This window comes from Armigeres subalbatus, chromosome 2, assembly GCF_024139115.2.
Source record: "Armigeres subalbatus isolate Guangzhou_Male chromosome 2, GZ_Asu_2, whole genome shotgun sequence".
Lineage (NCBI taxonomy): Eukaryota > Metazoa > Arthropoda > Insecta > Diptera > Culicidae > Armigeres > Armigeres subalbatus.
In genome coordinates, this window is record NC_085140.1 from 439,384,042 (window position 1) to 439,405,060 (window position 21,019).

The 21,019-nt window shown below is 38.5% G+C and overlaps 1 protein-coding gene across 2 annotated transcripts in view; it reads left to right on the plus strand.

Annotated features, from left to right (window-relative positions):
- LOC134213654 (WD repeat-containing protein 75) overlaps window positions 1-21,019 on the plus strand; it is a 128,259-nt gene that overhangs the window by 32,290 nt on the left and 74,950 nt on the right. Inside the window, exon 6 of one of the 2 annotated variants that reach the window (XM_062692905.1) lies at window positions 18,090-18,446. In XM_062692905.1, coding sequence (XP_062548889.1) covers window positions 18,090-18,431 — 342 coding nt within the window. In that variant the 3' untranslated portion in view covers window positions 18,432-18,446. Of the gene's footprint in view, window positions 1-18,089; window positions 18,512-21,019 lie in introns of those variants that run through there. The other variant, XM_062692904.1, reaches the window with a different exon arrangement.

A 21,019-nucleotide genomic window follows, 5' to 3' on the forward strand; every position in this document is an offset into this window, starting at 1 on the left:
ACAAATGCTCAGTTTTGTTGCGGATTTATATTTTTTCCAAAGAAATTTTAATATTTTTTATTGATTTTTTGTGGAAAGTTTTTCTTTTTACGTGGAAACAAATTTATGGGAGATTTTGTAATTGATTATTGCAAATATTGGCTTAGGGTAAAATGGTTAGTAATGCACCCCCTAGTACCGCAATTTTGCTCTTCCTGCCATAAGGAGTAGACATTGTGATCATATTAATTTCGCGTGATATCTAATATTAGGCTCTGCATCTCACCTTCACGATATTAGCATTAGCATTAGCATTGAGCAATTCGCACAAATTCGTAGGTGGTACAAGCCAAGACTATTGTATGAGAGTAGCATCACTTTCATCCGTTACCACGGATATTGATTTGGGACTAATCACTATCTCTTAGATGGAAGCAATGCACTCTCCAATAGTCGAGATTTGTCCTGGCCACGTCCTTGCGAATGCTGAGGAAGGGGAAGGATGGTTAGTTGGACACCTACTTAAGAAAGATGCAGAGAACTCTACGACCTTTCATAGGTGCCACGGGAGGTTTTGGGATTGTGTGGGAGGTTATAACAGTAGGAATCGTTTTGGTAGAACGTGAAACACAGAAAGCACTAAGATAGAAATACAAAGTAGGAAAGGGACGAGCCTGGAATTGAACCCACGACCTCCTGCTTATAAGGCAGAAGCGGTAGTCACTAGACCACCGAGCTCGTCTGCATCTCACCTTCACGATATATACATAAAACATTGAAATACATGACGTTATTCTTTGAAGTATAACTGAATTTGTCCTATAGTAGACACTATAGAGTCCATATTAGGAAATTGTTACCCTATAGTCGAAACTTCATTTGATTTTCATGTTCCGTTTTGGGATGTTTTTCTTTCTTATTATGGACCCACCAAAATATTCCTATGATGGACACTCTGGCGTTCATTTTTTACAAAGTTAAAAAAAATACATTTTTAATTTATTTTTGTTTCGTGGAAAATTCTTTATTGTTTTTGAAAATTTTGTATTGTTTATGGAAATTTTATATTTATTTATTGCTTATTCCTTAATTTATGGAACATTTCTATTTTTTGGGGGGAGTTTTTATTTTAGTCAGTCAGAATAGACTGCTGATTGCAGGAGTGGAAGATATGGTTGGAAGCTTATGTAAAACGTGATTACGGGTGATGAATGTTTGTTTATATGACCTAGTAATTATTTTCGGGTTAGATTATCCCTATTAAGTATGGATGATTACTGTTTTTTTTAATTACCGTCAAGCGAGGTACCTTGTAACACTTTTTATCTTCAAAGCTATGGGACTGGAAATGTGTATATTGTATATGGAGACGTGCCGAATGCGCCTTACTTAATTAAAACTTTGGTTACAAGTTGGAGCAACTTGCAGCCTATGATTAAAATTCAAATTTATAGCTACAACTATATTAAGAAATGTGCAATGTCAATGAGTGAGTTTAATGTCAAATGTGATGTAATTTCAATGAGAAGAAGAAATCATATCAACATATTACCCCAAAACTCTAGAACCAAATCAGTTTTTGGTATACTTCACTCAAATGATTACCCCCTGCTTTGAAACATCCCATCACGCACAATATTACTACTTCTTACGCTTTTTGAGTTGAACCTTCAAATCACCACCATAGTCATAGTCAACCAGATTCGAATATCTTGCTAGGCCTGTACCGAAACAATGAAGCGTTATAAAATTCTTACATACTTACCTGGAAACATAGTTGGCTTCAGCGTCGTTACACCTATGGCCGGCGTATTGTAGTGCTCCATAATCGTCGGTCTTGGACAATGCTCCTCCACGTTTAGGGTCCCCAGGTCTGATCCCTAAGGTTGTTTGTACCCAAATTGGCACCACTAAGAGCTGAGGAAAATAGTTACCCAGCAAGTGTTATCTATTCATAAAAAAAACAAAAGCTTTCTCTACCTTAATTGGATTAACTGGAAGTGTTCCGGTACAGCCCCACCGTTTGAAGTTACCCCATTGAACAGTACTCCATTTATGGAAATAAAACAACAGTATTTTATTTTTGGTAACTCATTTATTGTTGAATCGACACAACATTAATTGTTCGTTGAGTAGCACCAATGACGTAGCAGTTTCCTCTGGATCCCACGCTTTCATTACACGCTCTATTACAATAAGGTACCCCGGGGCAAGTGAAAATACGGGGTAAGTGGGTACTATGGCTGCCGATTAATCGGTGAACGTTTTTAATGGTAACAATGTTCTAGAAAGATGAAGCAGAATTATCAACGAATTCGCCTGACACAAAAAAAAATTGGAATCAAAACCCTTTGCGGCACCATACTAATGGTATTGTTTAATCATGACTTTAAACTACCGGCAAAATCTATTACTTTTATTTTAATTCAATGGATTTCCAACAAAATAGTCGTTTTTAAATTCATCATTGATGTGGAAAGTTAATATTTTGAGCAATTAAATAATTGTGTGACATCAAAAACGATTTAAAAGTTTTGATTAAAGCCAAAATGTGCCATTTTCACTTTCCCTTGATTTTTAACATACATGGGGCAAGTGGGACATATTTGAACAACATTTTCGATAGAGCCATTTTACCTGTTTTTAGATTGTTGTCTAGTGAAAAATAACTTCGACACTCGTATATCATATGGATCTGAATCAAATGCAGTTGATATCGTTGGTTTAGTTGTTAAGAAGTAGTGTACAGTTGATTTACCAAATGTGTATTTTATTTTCTGAAAATTATCTCCCTCATGGAAAAGAGCAATGGTTATAACTATGCAAAATATTCCGTTTACAGTGCAAACAATCTATTTATTCTACAATAGATCAACAGGTTTTGTCTTGTGTTTTGTTATTTTTAAACTTCGCATCAGATTAATAGATTTTCAGATAAATAAAGTGATTAAGACATAAATTGGCCATTTCGTTCTATTACAAATTTACAACACCGCCTGAACAAAAACGTTCCTTTTGAAGTTCTCATTTATGTAATAATTTGTGTTAAACAGAGAAACATTCATTCGAAAAGTGAACAAAGATTTGCTTATCTCTTCCATCTAACACATTTGGTAAGAAAGTAAGCTAATGTAAAGCCAGACAACAGACAATTAAACAGTAAACCGGCTGTTGTCTTGTTTTTTATATCTGCTAACATTGTAATCCCTTTCTTTTGCCAAAAAAACAAAAGTCTGACAAGCAATAAACCTCCATCCATGATTTGAAATACTACGACTCAGAAATCACATGAACATTATATCTACATTCTTCAACATTAGTTTCGTTCGACAGTATAGAGCAGAATAGGTCCCACTTGCCCCGTTTGAAGGGGTAAGTGGGTCCCACAGGTAAATTTATTTGTGTCACTACCAATATTTTTGTAACTGAGTAAATGGCTCACAACGCGTCTACACTTCAACAACGGAAGCATAAAATGATGTATCCGTGCCCGAGCAAAGTCGGTTAACAAAATGAGAGCAAATTGATATTAAGCTCTGCTGTTGAGATTATACTGAAAACAAAATTTGATGTCAATTGTTAGTTAATATAAATTGAAATCGCAACATGTTTTCAATATGCATTCCTCAGTTATCATAATGATAGCAGCTTTACATCAAATTATGATGTCGATTATCTAATTATGTGTTTTACGAAGATTAAAAGCAATCTGCAAACAAAATATGCTGTTGTTGTTATGAATGCTCATAAACACAATCTAATTGAATACTCATTTTGTTATCAAATTAAAAATCTTATGATATCAAATTAAGTAATCATGTTGATTTCATTGATAGCAAAATGTGTTTTCAGTATGATTTCACAGTGTAAAAATATGCTCTCATTCCTGCTGTGTTAACCGTTAATCCATACAAAACGAGATCAACTGAAGTAATCAAATAATTGACATCATGACAGCAAATTTTGATTTCAATTTGATTTCAAACTTTGCTCGGGTGGTTAATGTCCTGAAATACCCTGTTTTCTAAGTATGCGTTAGCGATTTTGCTGAACTTGCGTTTTTTTAGGTCCCACTTGCCCCGGGGTACCTTACCTACTTAGTATTTGCCCTTTTATTTTTCGGTCAATTTCTAAAAATGGGCTACAACATATCAATAATACGAGTGTCTTTAAGAGGACTGATCGGTGGCTCATTCGTCTACCCATCATTCATTCAATATGGCGTACAATGTATTGTTTTTGTTTCGCTGAATTCATGATAACAAAGCTTCGAAGGTATCGATGTGCTGTTTTTTGACATAACATAGTTATACGAACACAAAAGGCTTGATAACTCTGAACAAATTGCAAGTTTTTAGCAAGAAAAGTTAATTGCCGATAGCACTATCTACCTATTCGAATTTATTGAACACAGGGGCATCTCGTGAACTTCAGGTACACCTGTTCTACCAGCCTGCTAAAAAATATGCTTGATGCGAGTTGTTTCGAATAAAAATTGTGTATTAAATCTAATATTACAACCTTTTGTTGTACAACGTAACCAAACATTAGAAAAAAACAATTTAAATAGAAAGAATTTACAAAACAATAAACAGCTTATTAATCTCTTTTGTTTCAAAAATGTTTTAAATTAAGATGCACTTTCAATTTAAAACTCTCCTAAGTCGTCCGAAATCTAACTTGGTATTTTATTTATTATCAGACTAAGGCCGGAGTGGCCTGTGCTGCACATAAAAGTCTTCTCCATTCAACTCGGTCCATGGCTGCACTTCGCCAACCACGCAGTCTGCAGAGGGTCCGCAAATCGTCCTCCACCTGATCGATCCACCTTGCCCGCTGTGCACCTCGCCTTCTTGTTCCCGTCGGATCGTTGTCGAGAACCATTTTCACCGGATTACTGTCCGACATTCTGGCTACGTGTCCGGCCCACCGCAGTTTTCCGATTTTCGCGGTGTGAACGATGGATAATTCTTCTAACAGCTGATGCAACTCGTGGTTCATTCGCCTCCTCCACGTACCGTCCGCCATCTGCACCCCACCATAGATGGTACGCAACACTTTCCTTTCAAAAACTCCGAGTGCGCATTGGTCCTTCACGAGCATCGTCCAGGTCTCGTGTCCGTAGAGAACTACCGGTCTTATAAGCGTTTTGTAGATAGTCAGTTTGGTACGGCGGCTAACTCTATTCGATCGGAGCGTCTTGCGGAGTCCCAAGTACCTACGATTTCCAGCCACTATGCGCCTCCGAATTTCTCTGCTGTTATCGTTATCGGCAGTCACCAGTGAGCCCAAGTACACGAATTCTTCAACCACCTCGATTTCGTCACCACCGATAGAAACTCGTGGTGGGTGGCTTATATTAACCTCTCTTGAACCTCTTTTTATCATGTACTTCGTCTTCGACGTGTTGATGACTAGTCCAATCCGTTTAGCTTCGCTTTTCAGTCTTCGGACTTCGTGAAAATCGTACCACTCGTGTCAATCCCTGCCCTTCGTATTACTCCCTCCAAAGCGATGTTGAATAGCAGACACGAAAGACCATCACCTTGCCGTAACCCTCTGCTCGTTTTGAAGGGATTCGAGAATGCCCCTGAAACTCGAACTACGCACATCACCCGATCCATCGTAGCCTTGATCAACCGTATCAGTTTATCCGGAAATCCGTTTTCGTGTGTTAGCTGCCATAGCTGGTCCCGATCGATTGTATCATATGCGGCTTTGAAGTCGATAAATAGATGATGTGTGGGCACGTTGTATTCGCGGCATTTCTGCAACACCTGACGTATGGCGAACACCTGGTCTGTGGTAGGGCGTTCACCCATAAATCCCGCCTGGTACTGCCCCACGAACTCTCTTGCAATTGGTGTTAGTCGGCGGCATAACATTTGGGAGAGTACCTTGTAGGCGGCGTTCAGAAATGTGATTGCGCGGTAGTTGCTACAATCCAGCTTATCGCCCTTTTTGTAGATGGGACACACGACACCTTCCATCCACTCTTGTGGCAGAACCTCATCCTCCTAAACCTTGGTAATCACCCAGTGCAGCGCTCTAGCCAGTGCTTCACCACCGTGTTTAAACAGCTCTCCTGGTAGTTGGTCAACTCCAGGGGCTTTGTTGTTTTTCAGCCGGTCGATCTCCTCCTGGATTTCCTGGAGATTCGGAGCCGGAAGTCGCATGTCCTGCGCGCGTGCTCCTAGGTTCATTACCATACCGCCACCGTTGTCTGCCATATCGCCATCCAGGTGCTCTTCGTAGTGCTGCCGCCACCTTTGGATCACCTCACGCTCGTTTGTAAGAAGTTTCCCGTTTATGTCCTTGCACATTTCGGGCTGTGGCACGTGGCCCTTAAGTGAACGGTTCAACGGTTCAATCTAACTTGGTAACATTTGACGATAACTGGATATTGCTCAGAATAGAGATCTTTCAAATTGACTCTTTCCACCATCCGGGTGTACAGGACCCATCACCTCTAGCATTTCAAAACTATCACAACATCACAGCAGCAGCATGCCATACATTCGATTACGTGGAGAAAGGTGCAGGAAATCTCGTTGACGCATTGTTCGTTCCGGAGCATAAATATTTAACCTCATGAGAAGTTCCGGAGAGTCAATTTCACCAGTCGCGATTTTGGCCACGAAGGCAACCTGCGATCTATTCCTTCTCATTTGAAGAGTGTCAATACCAAGTAGTCTACATCGATCCTCATATGCGATCCTATATACATTTTTGAATACTGAGCGCCAGCAGATTAGCAGAGCACCAGTTCGCCGTTCTATCCACACGCGATTGCAGTTCTTCACAATCCTCGATGCTGTTAATAATCATAAACATAATCATAATCATCAAACATCAAAATCATCTGCATAAAACAAACGACAACCAGGAGGTAGCAGTCGGGAGAGTTCGTTGAAAAACAGCGTGAACAAGAGAGGCCACAGATTAATAATTCCTTGTGGTACACCAGAAGTATTGGAGAAGTATTCAGACTGCGAAGCTCCGATTTTCACAAAAAGCAAACGGTTTGACAGATATGATTTGAACTTTGTTTAAAAATTTCACTGGGTAATTTTTTGTCCTAATAATTATTTGCTTAGAATTTAATTGTAAGGACATTAGTTTCCTACTTCTGAACTAAAATTGGTTACCTGTTCCATGAACAGGTAGAACGTATGGACCAGGCGCCTCTTGAACACCTTGTACTAGCGCCTCAATAAAAATTTACATGACACAAAAATTGATACTTTTTGATCCCCATCCACCTCTTCGTAGCGTTTTTTGTATGAATGGTTCAGGGTGTCGACTACCTGGAAAAACCTGGAAAGTCAGGGAAAGTCAGGGAATTTCAATTTGGACCTGGAATGTCAGGGAAAGTCAGGGAATTTCGAAAGAGGTCAGGGAAAAAATGCAACCCAAACACTGATTTTGTTTTCAGTCTGGAGATTAAAATTCTACTCCGGACCCATTCCATTTTCCCCACGGTAATCAAATTGGCTCCCATTAGTCTCCATTTTAGATCAATATAAGACGTTCCTAAGCCACGTTTCTCAAATGACCAATGTTAGGGCCAAAAGGTTCTTATAAAAATCCCTCTAATAATTGGAAGTATTTTGTTTTAGTGTGTAGTTTTATGTTGGAGTCATGTTGTCAGATCATGCGATATAATCTCTACGTATTATTTAGCATGGAGGTGATGTACCAAGTGTTTAATTATATTTTCTGTAATTTGGCAAATAATATCCCGCATAATGAAATACGACATACCATGCAGTCAAAATTACATATGCGTTATAAGATATATTGTCACTATTTACTTCATTGTTAGCATACAATTTTAAGCTTGATTCACCATACCAACCCTACATCAACGCTTACTGTTAATACATAACATGCTGTCGATGTGTAATTATATAGTTCTTCAATTGTACATCTACCAACTGATGTATGGTTCAACGAAAATTTTGTTCGAAAAAACTACCGGATTTAAATGTTAATTATACTTAACCGCCTATTACTCATATGGTCGTTTGGCCGTTTACCATCTGCGCTACTGTTGAAACAGTATATGAAACTGTCAATTTATAGTTAACTATTATTAGTGAGACCATCGCTACAATAACACTTATTCTCTTCAATTATAACAGATGCGGTGTACGTATGGTCCATGATTATGCGGGATCTGACGCGTTTTTGTCCGTTTGGGTCAAAAAATAAAGAATTGATATTCAATTTTCTTTCAGGGAACGATGAACTTAATCATCCTGAACGAATCAGTTTTTCTCTCGACTCAAAAGTCGAAAGAAACATTGTTTAATTTGAAAATTAAAAATAGATGTAAAATGCTTCCTCGACATTTTCGGTCTTGTTTGACGCACGAAATAATATGATTCAAGCGTACTAGCAAAACACTGCAGGGCACTTGACTCAACCTTTGACAGGTAATATACTGCCGTCGACGCATATTTGTCCCCTGTTTGCTGCACGGACAGATAAATCAACCCAAACTTTGAGTTCAATATACGCACTATTGAGAATATCGCAGAAAAAAATTACCCAAAATTTGGTAGTTTTCCCTTTCTTTCCCATGATTGCTATCAAAACTAGAGCAAGATGCAAACATCTCACCGAGGTTGCTCAGCCCAATAACCCAAATTTGAGTAAATTCAATATTCTCTATTTTGGGTTGATCAAGGTCCGCTTTGGATAAATTAAACTCAGCTTTGGGTAAATTGTTTACATGTGATTAAAGGCAAACTACCTAGTGCTAGAAAAGTCATTTTACTCAAATTTGGGTTATTGGCCCAAATCACGGTTTTGAGTGCAAACAACCCACTTTTGAGTAGTTTTGGTTTTCTGTGTGGGATTTCCTATGTACATGGGACTATGTACAGGGCCTTCCTTAGCCGTGCGGTAAGACGCGCGGCTACAAAGCAAGACCATGCTGAGGGTGGCTGGGTTCGATTCCCGGTGCCGGTCTAGGCAATTTTCGGATTGGAAATTGTATCGACTTCCCTGGGCATAAAAGTATCATCGTGTTAGCCTCATGATATATGAATGCAAAAATGGTAACATGGCTAAGAAACCTCGCAGTTAATAACTGTGGAAGTGCTTAATGAACACTAAGCTGCGAGGCGGCTCTGTCCCAGTGTGGGGATGTAATGCCAATAAGAAGAAGAAGAAGATGGGACAATTCTGCGTAGAACGGCAGTATATGGGCCTGACGTTTTGGCTTGATGGTTTAGTCGTTCTGATATGCGCCTTTTCAGCAATAGATGTTGCTCAGCCCAAATAATGTCTTAAAAAATCTCAAATACAAAAATATAATTTTTACTGACTTAGACTATTATTAGAATTTAGATAACATCGGTTCATGTATTCTTGAGCGGTGCTTTATCGTTTGCAATGATGTAGGGCTATAGGGCCCAATTGGTGTTACCTACTTTAAAGTGTTTACTTAAGTACTGCTTAGTAGTGTAACCATACTCGGACGCAATTCAATTAATTTAGTTATCATTCATCAAATTGTTTCTTTTCTAGATGCGCGACATACGAACATATTCCGTCGCAGTTAGGGATAATCGATTGTTGCGAGTTGAATTTGTTCCGATATTTGCAGGAGGAGGGCAATGTTTCAATTTTACATTGGTTGCTTTTGATGTTTTTCAACCAATTTTATCAGTAAATATTTTGATTGATGTTTGAGAATTTTGTTTAGAAATTACTTCAGTGAGGGTGCTGTAAGATATCTTCTGAAGAATATTTCCTTTATAAAATTTTCCAAACTATTCCAGAATTCTCCCTGAAACAAAAAAAAATCCCAACAGGATTTCCAAGAGTTCTCTCGATAGTTTTTACCTAACGTTCCTCGATTCTTAGATAGCTTAGTACATTGTATGGTGTTTACTCAAATTAGAATTGAAATGTCCTCGTGAAGGGATTCATGCCAAGAAATCTTCAAACATGAGTTCTTCACAAAATTCCATTAGATAATTATTATAAAGTTTCATTGTTGAAAAAGACTGACGTCGAGTTAATAGCAAATAGATTGAAATTTCTATAAATAAACAATTCTGGAATTACAAGTCGATTGATTCACTTTTGAATTTATTGGCATACAATTAAAAATCGGTAAAAGAAATAGGGATGTAGCTTCCCCTAGCATTTGAGGATAGTTATGCTACTTTCTTACAAACATGACCTATTGTAGGTACTTTTCTGTGGGGTCATTGTTCCATTTAAACGATTTAAACCGAGCCAAATCGAATTCGACAAAAAAAACTGCCTGACCAAAATATTCGAATAATCGCAGTGGTTAGAATGTTTCCCTGGGCTTACTGAAAGTGCTGAATGGATTTATGGGAGCTTGAGTTTCTTAAATATCTGGAGGATTGCTAGCAATCCGTGACTATTTTTAGAAGCTCATAAACCCCACGGAAAGTGAATAAGAATTCTTACTGCGTACTTACTTGAGAGCCCATGGAGGTTTCTCAACGTCCTTAACGTTCTAGAAGCTCCTTCGATTGTTTGGAAAGAGTTCAAAAGTCTTGTCAAATGATGCAAGATTTCACACAAGTTTCCAAAATGATCATGAAAACGTCAACGATTTGAAGAAGTCCGTCAGTAGTCTTGGAGGTCTATTGCGACTCGAGGGACTTGAGAATTTTGGAAGTTGGATGAAGGCTCCAGAAGTCTATAACATGATGGAGTTCTGTGCACATTCTTGAGTCTTTGTGAACGACCAGATTTACCTACGATTTCCTATAAATTCTTAAGGTACTGCTTCTAGGAGTGATTAGGCTTCTAGTAACTCGGAAACTCGTATGGACTTCAGGAATTCAAACTTGCAGATATTTTCATATACTGCTAGGAATTGAAAAAACATTTTTCATAACTGGAATTTTTTCGAAGAATGGTCTGGAAAGTCAGGGAAAGTCAGGGAATTTTATTCTCAAATTTAAGTCGACACCCTGATGGTTTCTAAGATTTGTATCGGTGTATCGGTTAGAATAGCTCTATGGGACATCACTTTCCTATTACGAACATATCACAGTAATCCCAAGACATCTGCCGTACTGTAAACTATTCTTGAGAACAAATATTGAAGGTCTGCATGGTCAACAAAACGTTCTGTGGGGACTTCGTCATATTATTGAATTGGTATAGCTCCATAGAACATCACTTCGCTATTAAAAACATGTCACAGCATTCTGAGAAATTCAACGGTACTCCAAGCTATTTTTGAGCTCAGATCTTGAAGTTCTGTATGGTCAATAGAGTAATCTACGGACTACGGGTCTTTGCCTCTATTTTTTTTAGTTGGCGTCGCGCTCTGAAACAATATTTCGCTATTGTAAATATACTTCAAACTATTCCAGAGTACAGATCTTGAAGGTTGGTATGGTCAACAAAAGGATCTACGAGGTATCGGCATTACTTTAAGGATGGAATAGTTCCGAAAGACATCACTTTCCCATAATGAACATGTCACAGTATTCCTAGGATATCCATGACACTCCAAACTATTGTTGAGTACAAATATTGGAGATATGTATATGTATTGTCAAGGATGTTATTGATCATTTAGTAATTCGCGTTCGATCGTTTAGCATTTTTTCAATTACTTATTAGAGAAGCTGAATTTCAAAATGTGTTGTGTGGTGGACTGGTGGATCAATAACATCCTTGTGTATTGTATAGTCAACAAAGCGTTCTACGTTTTACGTTTTGAATTGAAACTGCTCCATGGAACATCACTTCACTATTATGAACATGTCAAAGTTTTATTTTTCAGGATATCAACAGTATCTAAACTATTCTTGAGTTCAGATTAGTGGCATACACCCACGAGAGTGCGGGTGGGGGGTTTAGACATAACCCACCCCTCCCCCCAGAGACAAGATTTCTAGAAGAATTTTTTTTTCGAATTCTCTCAAATTTAAGAAAAATCAAACCCCTCCCCCCTCCAGACCAATTTTCTGGCTACGCCACTGGTTCAGATCCTAACTTATTTATGAAGTTTTGAGTTCCGAAAGCTCCACTTAACACCATTCCGCTATTCTGAACATGCTAAAGGTTCTCGGGAACTAAATTTAAAAAATTAACCCTCCAGACCAATTTTCTGGCTACGCCACTGGTTCAGATCCTAACTTATTTATGAAGTTTTGAGTTGAGAAAGCTCCACTTAACACCATTCCGCTATTCTGAACATGCTAAAGGTTCTCGGGAACATCAATGGTACTTCAAACTTTTTTTTAGGTTCGTGTCAAATTGATCTACGGGGTTTCGGTCTTACTTTGCTGTTCGAATGGCTCCATGAAACACGTTATTCCCAGATTTGAATTGTCTCTAATCAACAAACAAATAAACATTATCCCCAGAACATCAATCGAATCATCATCAATCAGCTCAAATATGCAAGATCTGTATGGTCAATGAAGCGTTCTTCGTTGTCTTGACCACACTTTTGGATTGAAATAGCTTCAAAGATCATCACTTCACTATTAATAACTAGTTTATTTGTGGACGCAGTAGCGCCAGTGGCAAGTGTTTCTTTTTTTCAAAGTAAACGTCTGTTGTCTGTGATTTTTTTCATCAAAGCTGTGTCTGGTTGTCTAAGGTTGTCACTGGTTTTGTTTTCTGCATCTGATAGTAAAACATAATTGAAGTGTCACATATTTTATTTTTTTGTGAGAATTTCCCCGCGTGCTGCGTCTGGTAGGCTAGTCACCGGACAGACAAACAGGGTTATATATAGTACATGTCGCAGTATTTCTTGTATTATTTCTCAAAACAATATTTAAGCGCAGATCTTGAAGGTCTGCATGATCAACAAATCGTTCTACGGGGTCTTGACCATACTTTTGAATTGATATAGCTCAATAGGACATTATTTTGCCGATATAAACATATCACAGTCTTCTCAGAACTCAAGCGGTACTCCAAACAATTCGTGAGATCAGATCTCAAAAATCTGTATTGATTCACCCGCGCCATATCTTTAAGTTGAATAAACCCAGACGTCATTTATCTATTATAAACAGATCCCAATTTTCCCAGAACCATACTTCAACTAATTTTGGAATCGTAGATGTTTTGATAATACTGTAATGCGTCTATAATGATGTAATAATGTCCCGGGAGCTAATTCAACTCACATATTTTCTTGATGATTTTTAGAACATCCAGATCTGCACTCAAGAACAGTTTGGATTTCATAAATATCAAAATACTAAAAATTGTCTAAAATGGTGTAATGATGTCCCTAGGTCCTCATGTTGATTATTTAGAACAGCGGTTCTCAACCTTTTTCTTGAGAGGTACCCCTTCATACTTTTGCAATTATTGAGGTACCCCCTATTTCTTTGTGCCAATTAAAATAGCCGTAGATAAAATATATGAAAATCGGACCTGAAAACTAACGGGATTTATGGCCAAAAAGTTGGCTGAAATTCTCATTATTATGTGGAATTAATTTAACTAAGTTCATAAATCAAGCTTTTCTTTCAGAAAAATTAAAAACATTTATGTTGTTATTTGGCGTATACGTCACTTTGCCAGATTACGGCAGTATTGGAAACTTCCAAGCCTCTCCAAAAAGTAGGCTTCCACGCTTCTTGAAAAGAGTCTTTCGAGCCTATTGAAAGGCGGTTTTCGAGCCCCTTAAAAAAGACTTCTGAGCCTCTTGAACGTAGAACTGAGCCTCTTGAAGGGCTTTCGAGCCTTCTGAAAGGAGGCTTCCGAGCCTTTTGAAAGGAGGCTTCCGAGCCTATTGAATGGACTCCTCTGAGCCTCTTAAAAGTAGGACTCCGCCCTTTTTGAAATGGGCTTCTAAGGCGCTTGAAAAAGGGTTTCGAACTTCTTGAATTGAGATTTCCAAGCCTCTTGAAAGAGTGCTTTGGAGCCATTTAAAAGGAGGCCTCTGAGCATCTTGAAACTATTCTAAGCCTTTTGAAAGAGGAATTTCGAGCCTCTTGAAGAAAAGCTTCCGAGCCTTTTGAAAGGAGGCTAACGATCCTCTTGAAAGCAGACTTCCAAGTCTTTAGGAAGGAGTCTTCCTAGCCTTTTGGGAGGAGCCTTCTAAGCCTCTTCAAAGGAGACTTCCAAGCCTCTTGGAAAGAGCCTTCCGAGCCTTTTGGGAGGAGCCTTCCGATCCTCTTGAAAGGAGCCTTCAGAGCTTCTTCAAAGGAGCCTTCTGAGCCTCTTGAAAGAGCCTTCTGAGCTTTTTGAAAGGAGCTTTCGGAGCCTCTTGGAAGAAACTGTTCGAGCTTCTTGAAAGGAGACTTCCAAGCCTGTTAAAAAAGGCTTCCGATTCTGTTGGGAGAAGCCTTCTGAGTCTTTTCAAATAAGCCCTCCGAGCCTCTTAAAAGAACCTTCTGAGACTTTTGAAATGATCTTTCCAAGCAAGCAACTGCGGTTTTTGGGGAAAGTCTTCATGCCTCTAAAATGGAGGTTTCACCGTAGCTTTAGACTCAAGACTTTAGTTCAGAAGAATTTGGTTTCGAATAAGTAGATTGCATTGAACATTTTTTTAAATTTGTTCTTTAGACGTTTTGTCCTGGGCTGGTTGTGGAGGGCATGATTAAATAGGCTTTGATTTCCTGATTGCCATGCATATTATGTACTAGAAATAGTTTTAAAATGTAAAAAAGTACACAAATATGAAAACTTTATCAGTTTTGATTGGAATTGTAATACATCCGCCATTAGGAATCGTAGTCCGAGGTACCCCCTGGGGCCAGCTAAGGTACCCCAAGGGGTACATGTACCCCAGGTTGAGAACCGCTGATTTAGAATATCAAGAACTGCAATTGAAGACGTTTTGAATTGTCGTAAATGATATAATAATACTGTGAAGTGTCTATAATGGTGATTTGATAACCCTAGGAGCTAATTTTTTTTTATTCGTATATTTATTTGGCAGGCACTCTGTGTTCTTAACCGCTACTGTGCCGTGATCTACTGTGGTACTCTGCTGTACAGAGTCCACACAGAATCTATTTTTAGATATCCATAAATCGTTATTGTTGTCGTTGCCAGTCCATATCATCGTGAGTCCATTGTGTTCATTTGTCCATGTGGTGAATCCAGTGATCGTTGCTTTGTTTGGTTGCCATTAATCGAAGAACGTTGGAGGAATGCCTCCGAGAAGAACAGATCTGTCAGTCGTCATCAGGCAGCCGTGTCGGTGAGGCGCGTTCCCCAAAACGCCACCGTACGGACTGCGCTTCTGGCGACTGACAAGGGTTTGGTGGAGGGGCTGGGAATCGAACCCATGACCATTCGCTTATGAGGCGAACGTGTAGCCAACTACGCTATGGGACCCCCCCCCCCCTAGGAGCTAATCGAAAAGATAACAATGACGGGGACATCGTATACCTTCATGTTGATTACTTGAATCATCAAGAACTAAACTTGACGACATTTTGGATTGTCGTAGATATTCTGATAATACTGTAAAGTGTCCATAATAGTAGTTTGATGTCCCTAGGGGCTAATCCAAATCATAACCATGGTGAGGATATCGCAGGGATAGTTTGGATGCTCTATACCTTTATTTTAACCATAACCATACTTGTTAAATATTTTTCCAGGATTGAACAGTAAATTTTGAACAACTTTGCTGCAGAAAGTTTTGTTCTATCTCTTAAAACCGAATTTTGACAGCTGATTTTATTCTTGGGTCATATATGACCCATCCGTATTGAACCGGTTAATCCAGGGCAGAAGATTATAGAGGGAGTGGAATGGTCATTGAGAAAACGGATGAATAGGTGCGGGAATTTAAGCTTTTATATAAAAAACCCTGATTAATCCACCTAGCGGTGTAGGTGCCTTTCTCGTATAAAAACCCAGATTAATCCACCTACAGTGAGATTTTGACCCTTCCTTAGTTATAAGGAATTTTTTTCCAGACTCCAGTATTTAAAACGAGATAAAACTATTCAGCTTCCCACGGCGATTTACCGTGAAAGTGACAAAATAATTGCCTACCCAAAGGCGGATGTCTTGGGTTGAGTGACAACTTAACGAATGATAACGTACTGTACTTCATGCTGCCTATCTATAAGGCGCTCGTCGGATTGAATAACTATTGTGACATGGTTAGCAACTATCGTAACGCTGGTTGCATATATTGTACTCGTAATTTCCAGAGACCTCGATATTAATTAATCCAGAACTAGCTAAATCAGTCATTGATCTGAGCGAAACTCAATAGCGTTCAATAATAACATATATTTCACCTTATGGATGCCTAATTTGGTAAAACTAAACTTGTTCAATACCTTAAAAATGAGCGAGATTTTTATGGTAGTAAATTTCAGAATTTGCACACATACGCACACATACATGCATAGAAGTGATCTATTAGTGTCTCAAAACATGCTCACATTTGCTATCTAGCTTCTACTGAAGAAATTTTTGAAATCCTTTTCAATTTTTACGTTTTTGCTTTTCTGAGAAGATTTTTTTGTTCATGCTTCTATATGTTCCTCAATAAAAATCATTTGTTTCTTTGAAACAAATCAGAAAAATAGGCATAATTTCATATCATATCATTTGTTATAATTATATTTTCAATGTCAAAGTGAATTTGTTTCAAATACCATACATTTTATTTAATAATTCACGAGATTTCTTGATAGATTAATACGTAACACACCTGCGTAACGCATACAAAGTGAAACTATAGACACTTCCGAAGGAAGGGTCAAAAATACTAAAAAATGGTTTTTGGCGTGTTTTGCGCACAGAAAATAGTATTTTGGCCATAACTTCTAATCCCATAGTTCAATCTGGCCAATTTTCAATAGCAAACAATGGGACAAGATTCTCAGTCGAATGAAACTTGTTGCTAATAATTCTCGCTTAACTTTTCAAAATGACCTAAGTAACATTTTTTTCATGATTTAATTTGAATACTGCAATCAATAGCTTTCATCATGATTGCGCTATTCAAATTATTTCATGAAAAACATGTTACTTAGGTCCTTTTCAAAAGTTAAGCGAGAATTCTGCCAATGCTAAGTTCCAAAAAGTGTGTCTACAAAATTTTGTACACTTACACACATACAGACACATACATACATACACACAAACAGACATCACCTCAATTCGTCGAGCTGAGTCGATTGGTATATAACACTCCGAGCCTTCTATCAAAAGTTTGGTTTTTGAATAATCATATAGCCTTTACGTATACAAAGTAGACGAGAATGGCAAAACAGTTACTAAAAGGCGAGAATCGAACCCTCACTCCGCGCACAGAAATGTGCATAGACGGCTGATGCCGCTACCCGCACGTCCACAAAGCCCACTAGAAGGATTATTTGATTTAAATAAAATTCCTCGATTATTATGGTTGGCCGAAATATGTGCACCTTCGATTGTTAGTAGGTATTTATAGTGAAGTATAAAAAGTTTTCACTTGCCTTAAGAAAACTTAGCGCTAGACGTCCTTGTTGTGTTTTTTTCCTCCTTTAATTACATAACTGCAGTGCACGTAATAATAATCATTGTGTAAAATTTTAATTTAGTTTCGGTGTCAATCACAGACATGAGTCTTAATAGAAGTACATACTTACATCGCCATTGTAATCACCATCCCATTCGATTACACAATAAAACGTGTCTTCGTTCCCTGTCACTTCAGCATACCAGTGGAGTTTGACTTGCGGTGGAAAGGAAAATAGCACATCTCTAGAAGAAAGCTGATTGAAGATCTTTAAATAATTTGAAAGTTTCGGTGGGTTTTCTTCGATTGGGGATTTTGGATACCAACGTGAAAAAAGCGCTGTATGCATTCAAAGCACGTATCACGGACCGTTTCCGTTATGACGTGCTGCTACTTTCAATATACTCATTCAAAATAAGATACGTAATTGACATGCTGTAAACAATTTTGACTGAAATCGCTTTTTTTTTCAAACAAACTATTGCTGGAGTATTGCATAACGGACATGTACCACAATATATAGATCATTCATGCTTAGAAAAAGACAAAATTAATTGCTGAATTGTAGAATGGAGAGTGGATAATAGTATTCAACCAAACACTAGATGTCAATAAAAAAATCTGACGCATATTTCTATTTATTTATTCCCGATTACAGGTCGCCAGTTCCTCCGCCCACACGATGGCCCCGATTAGTTTACTCTGCAAGGATTTCCTTCGATCGTTGATGATTGTTGCGGAACGGCAACGTGACCGCGATACGGCCGCTGTGGGCAACGGCGAACAGGAAATGTCCGCTAGGAATTCGAACGATACCAGTGAGGAGTCGGATGACGACACGGATGAAAGTGCTGAAGTGAAGGAGAAAATCAGTGCACGTAGAGCGATGCTGGAATCGGTTGGGAAGGCTCAGCTCAAAGCCAGTAGTACTGCTGGCAAGCTAGATCGGGACACCAAGCTGAGGAAGCTTGTCGAGGAATCCGTGGATATCGAGTTCTGATGGATAAGCAAAATTGTAAGTAGATAGTTTTGTTTTGTCTAATGTGCATTGATTTGCAAATATACTTTATTTACTTGAAATTATTCGTATTTGACATGAGATAGTAGGACCAAAAGAAATTCTCGAACTACTAATCAATCCAGTGTTTTGCGCTCGCCAAAGAGGGCGATAGATTTAAGTATACAAATTCATGCATTGGTTAGCATGGGAAGCTTTTGATACATAACTGTAGAAATGCACACTTTCTTTTCGCCACACAAACTATGGCCTACGTACAGCTGGACTTCTGGAGAATTCCTCTTTAATAAATTCTGGTGAATTTCTCCTCCAAGAATTCTGAGGAATTCCTTCTTCTTTAATCCTAGCGAAATTCTTCCCCAGGAATTCTGAGAAATTCCTTTTCTTTTCTTTTTTTGGTGACCCTCCGCTCTCCCCACACCACAAAGCTCCATATTGAGCTCTCTGGTAGTGGACACTCAATTCTCAGCCATGAAAACAATAAACACAAAAGGCAATAAATAAAGATACGGAAAGCTATCATTTTAAACAAATGGGTGCTCCTAGCACCCACAATTAGGTGTGATAGATTTGGAACACTTTTCCTTCTCCAGTAACTCCGAGTAACTTATACTACAAGAATTCAGAGTTATTTCATTTCAATTTTATTTAATTTCAACCCCTTCAGAGGTTATGCGGAATACTTCCGCCAATAGTTTTAAGAAATTACGGCACCCTCTAGATATTAATTTTTCTCAAATTATGAGGAAGCCGCCCTAAAATATTTCGGGAAATTTCTTCTACAGGAATTCTCGGGAACGCTATTTCCAGAATTTTGAGGCATTATTCCCCCAAGGGCTCAAGACAATTCCAGGGCTGTTACAACAGTCGCGGTTTTCGCGATTTTCGCGTTTTACGCGAATTTCGCGGATTTGTCGCGAATTTACCGTTCGTCAAATATTGTCGTGAAAATCGCGGATTTATAATTACACTCTCGCGAAAATCGCAATTTTCCTCAATTTAATTTTAGGAATAATTCAACATGTCATTTATGTGCACGTTTGCAAAATAGGCAACCCGTCGAGATCCAAACACATGATATTTGAATAATCTTTCAATAGTCGTATGGATGTTGGTTTAAGTGGACACATAGAAAGTCTGTCGAATTGTCAGATCGATCATATTGCATTTCTGGATTACCGAAATGCCGAGAGCTATTTATTTTACTGCTTAGAACTTTTGTGCTGCTAATTGAGGAATTACAATCATGATAGCTTGCGCTGCATAAAAGGTCGACGATAAAGCCGGATTAAACGCAGTAATATTCACACCTGCTACTGCCGGGACGGAACTGATAGCTGATCGAAGCTGTCTTTATTTAGGTGTTTTGGAATTTATAATTTTAGGTTCAACGCCAATGCGGAAAGGAATTAGAAGGATTTAGCAATTTTAATTAAGAGGAAGGCCGGACCAGAAGGACCGTCTTGCGAGTCAACCAAGGGCTTCGCCAGTCATTTGAATTAAAATTTACCACATTAAAATGATTGTAAGGATAAAATTTGGAAGAAAAAAAAAACACAAAAACACTAATAAAATAGACAAAAATTGCGATGATAGGGTCCGACGGCTCCGGCTTCTCCATGAGGACTGGAATTGTGGGGTTCCTGCCGCTTTGTATCCAGTATTTTGCGCTCGATAATGGCGGCCGAGTGAGTGCCTTTTTGACATTCAAGAGGTAGAAAATATTTACATATTTCAATTACAGTAGGCCTTGATTCATTGAAAAACATTGGCACTCATCCGGTATCAACAAATAAACAAATGTCAAGTATTTCTTCTACGTTGTTCAAGGATTTGGTATTTTTTTCGTCCTTTTTTATAACATTTTTTCTAGGAATGAAAGCACAAAAAAATGTCAAATCAATGATGATTATAATGTGTTTTCTAAGGAAAGGAAATTTGCAACCGAAAACCTAGGTGAGGCGATAGCCAGGTAGTATCACTACGCTGGACGCACTAAACTAAATGCCGTGCTCTATCCAGTCGCCTCCGGCCCCCAATCAAGCAATACTTTAAAAGGGGACTTTTGAGCATTACGCTCAATGATCTACGTGCACATTGCACATCGACACATCTTGTACTCTCCCCTTTCCCACTGTGCACAATAACATTCTGACAGATATTGCCATAATCAAGGCCACAATACTCCTCAAGCAGAGCGGCGCAAGTATCCTTTCCTTACAGCTGCCGACTGATACTTACTGATCCTTAGACCTGTTACAATTGACATGCTACGAACCATTAGTAACTGTATAAAGTCATTGTGCTGATATTTGTCAAGGGATTCATTAAAGGATTTCTTTCACTAATTACCTACATAAGGTCAAAATTGGCCTTTTCAACTTTACGGTGAGGTGCCTTAAGTCAGTCAGGATACTTTCGCCGCTCTGCTTGTGGAGTATTATGGCACAGATGCTGCCATGCTGCCAAAACAGAACGTTATTGTGCACAGTCAGTGGGAAAGGGGAGAGTAAATATAAGAAGTGTCAATGTTCACGTAGAGCATTGAGGGCAAGAATAAGTATTGATTG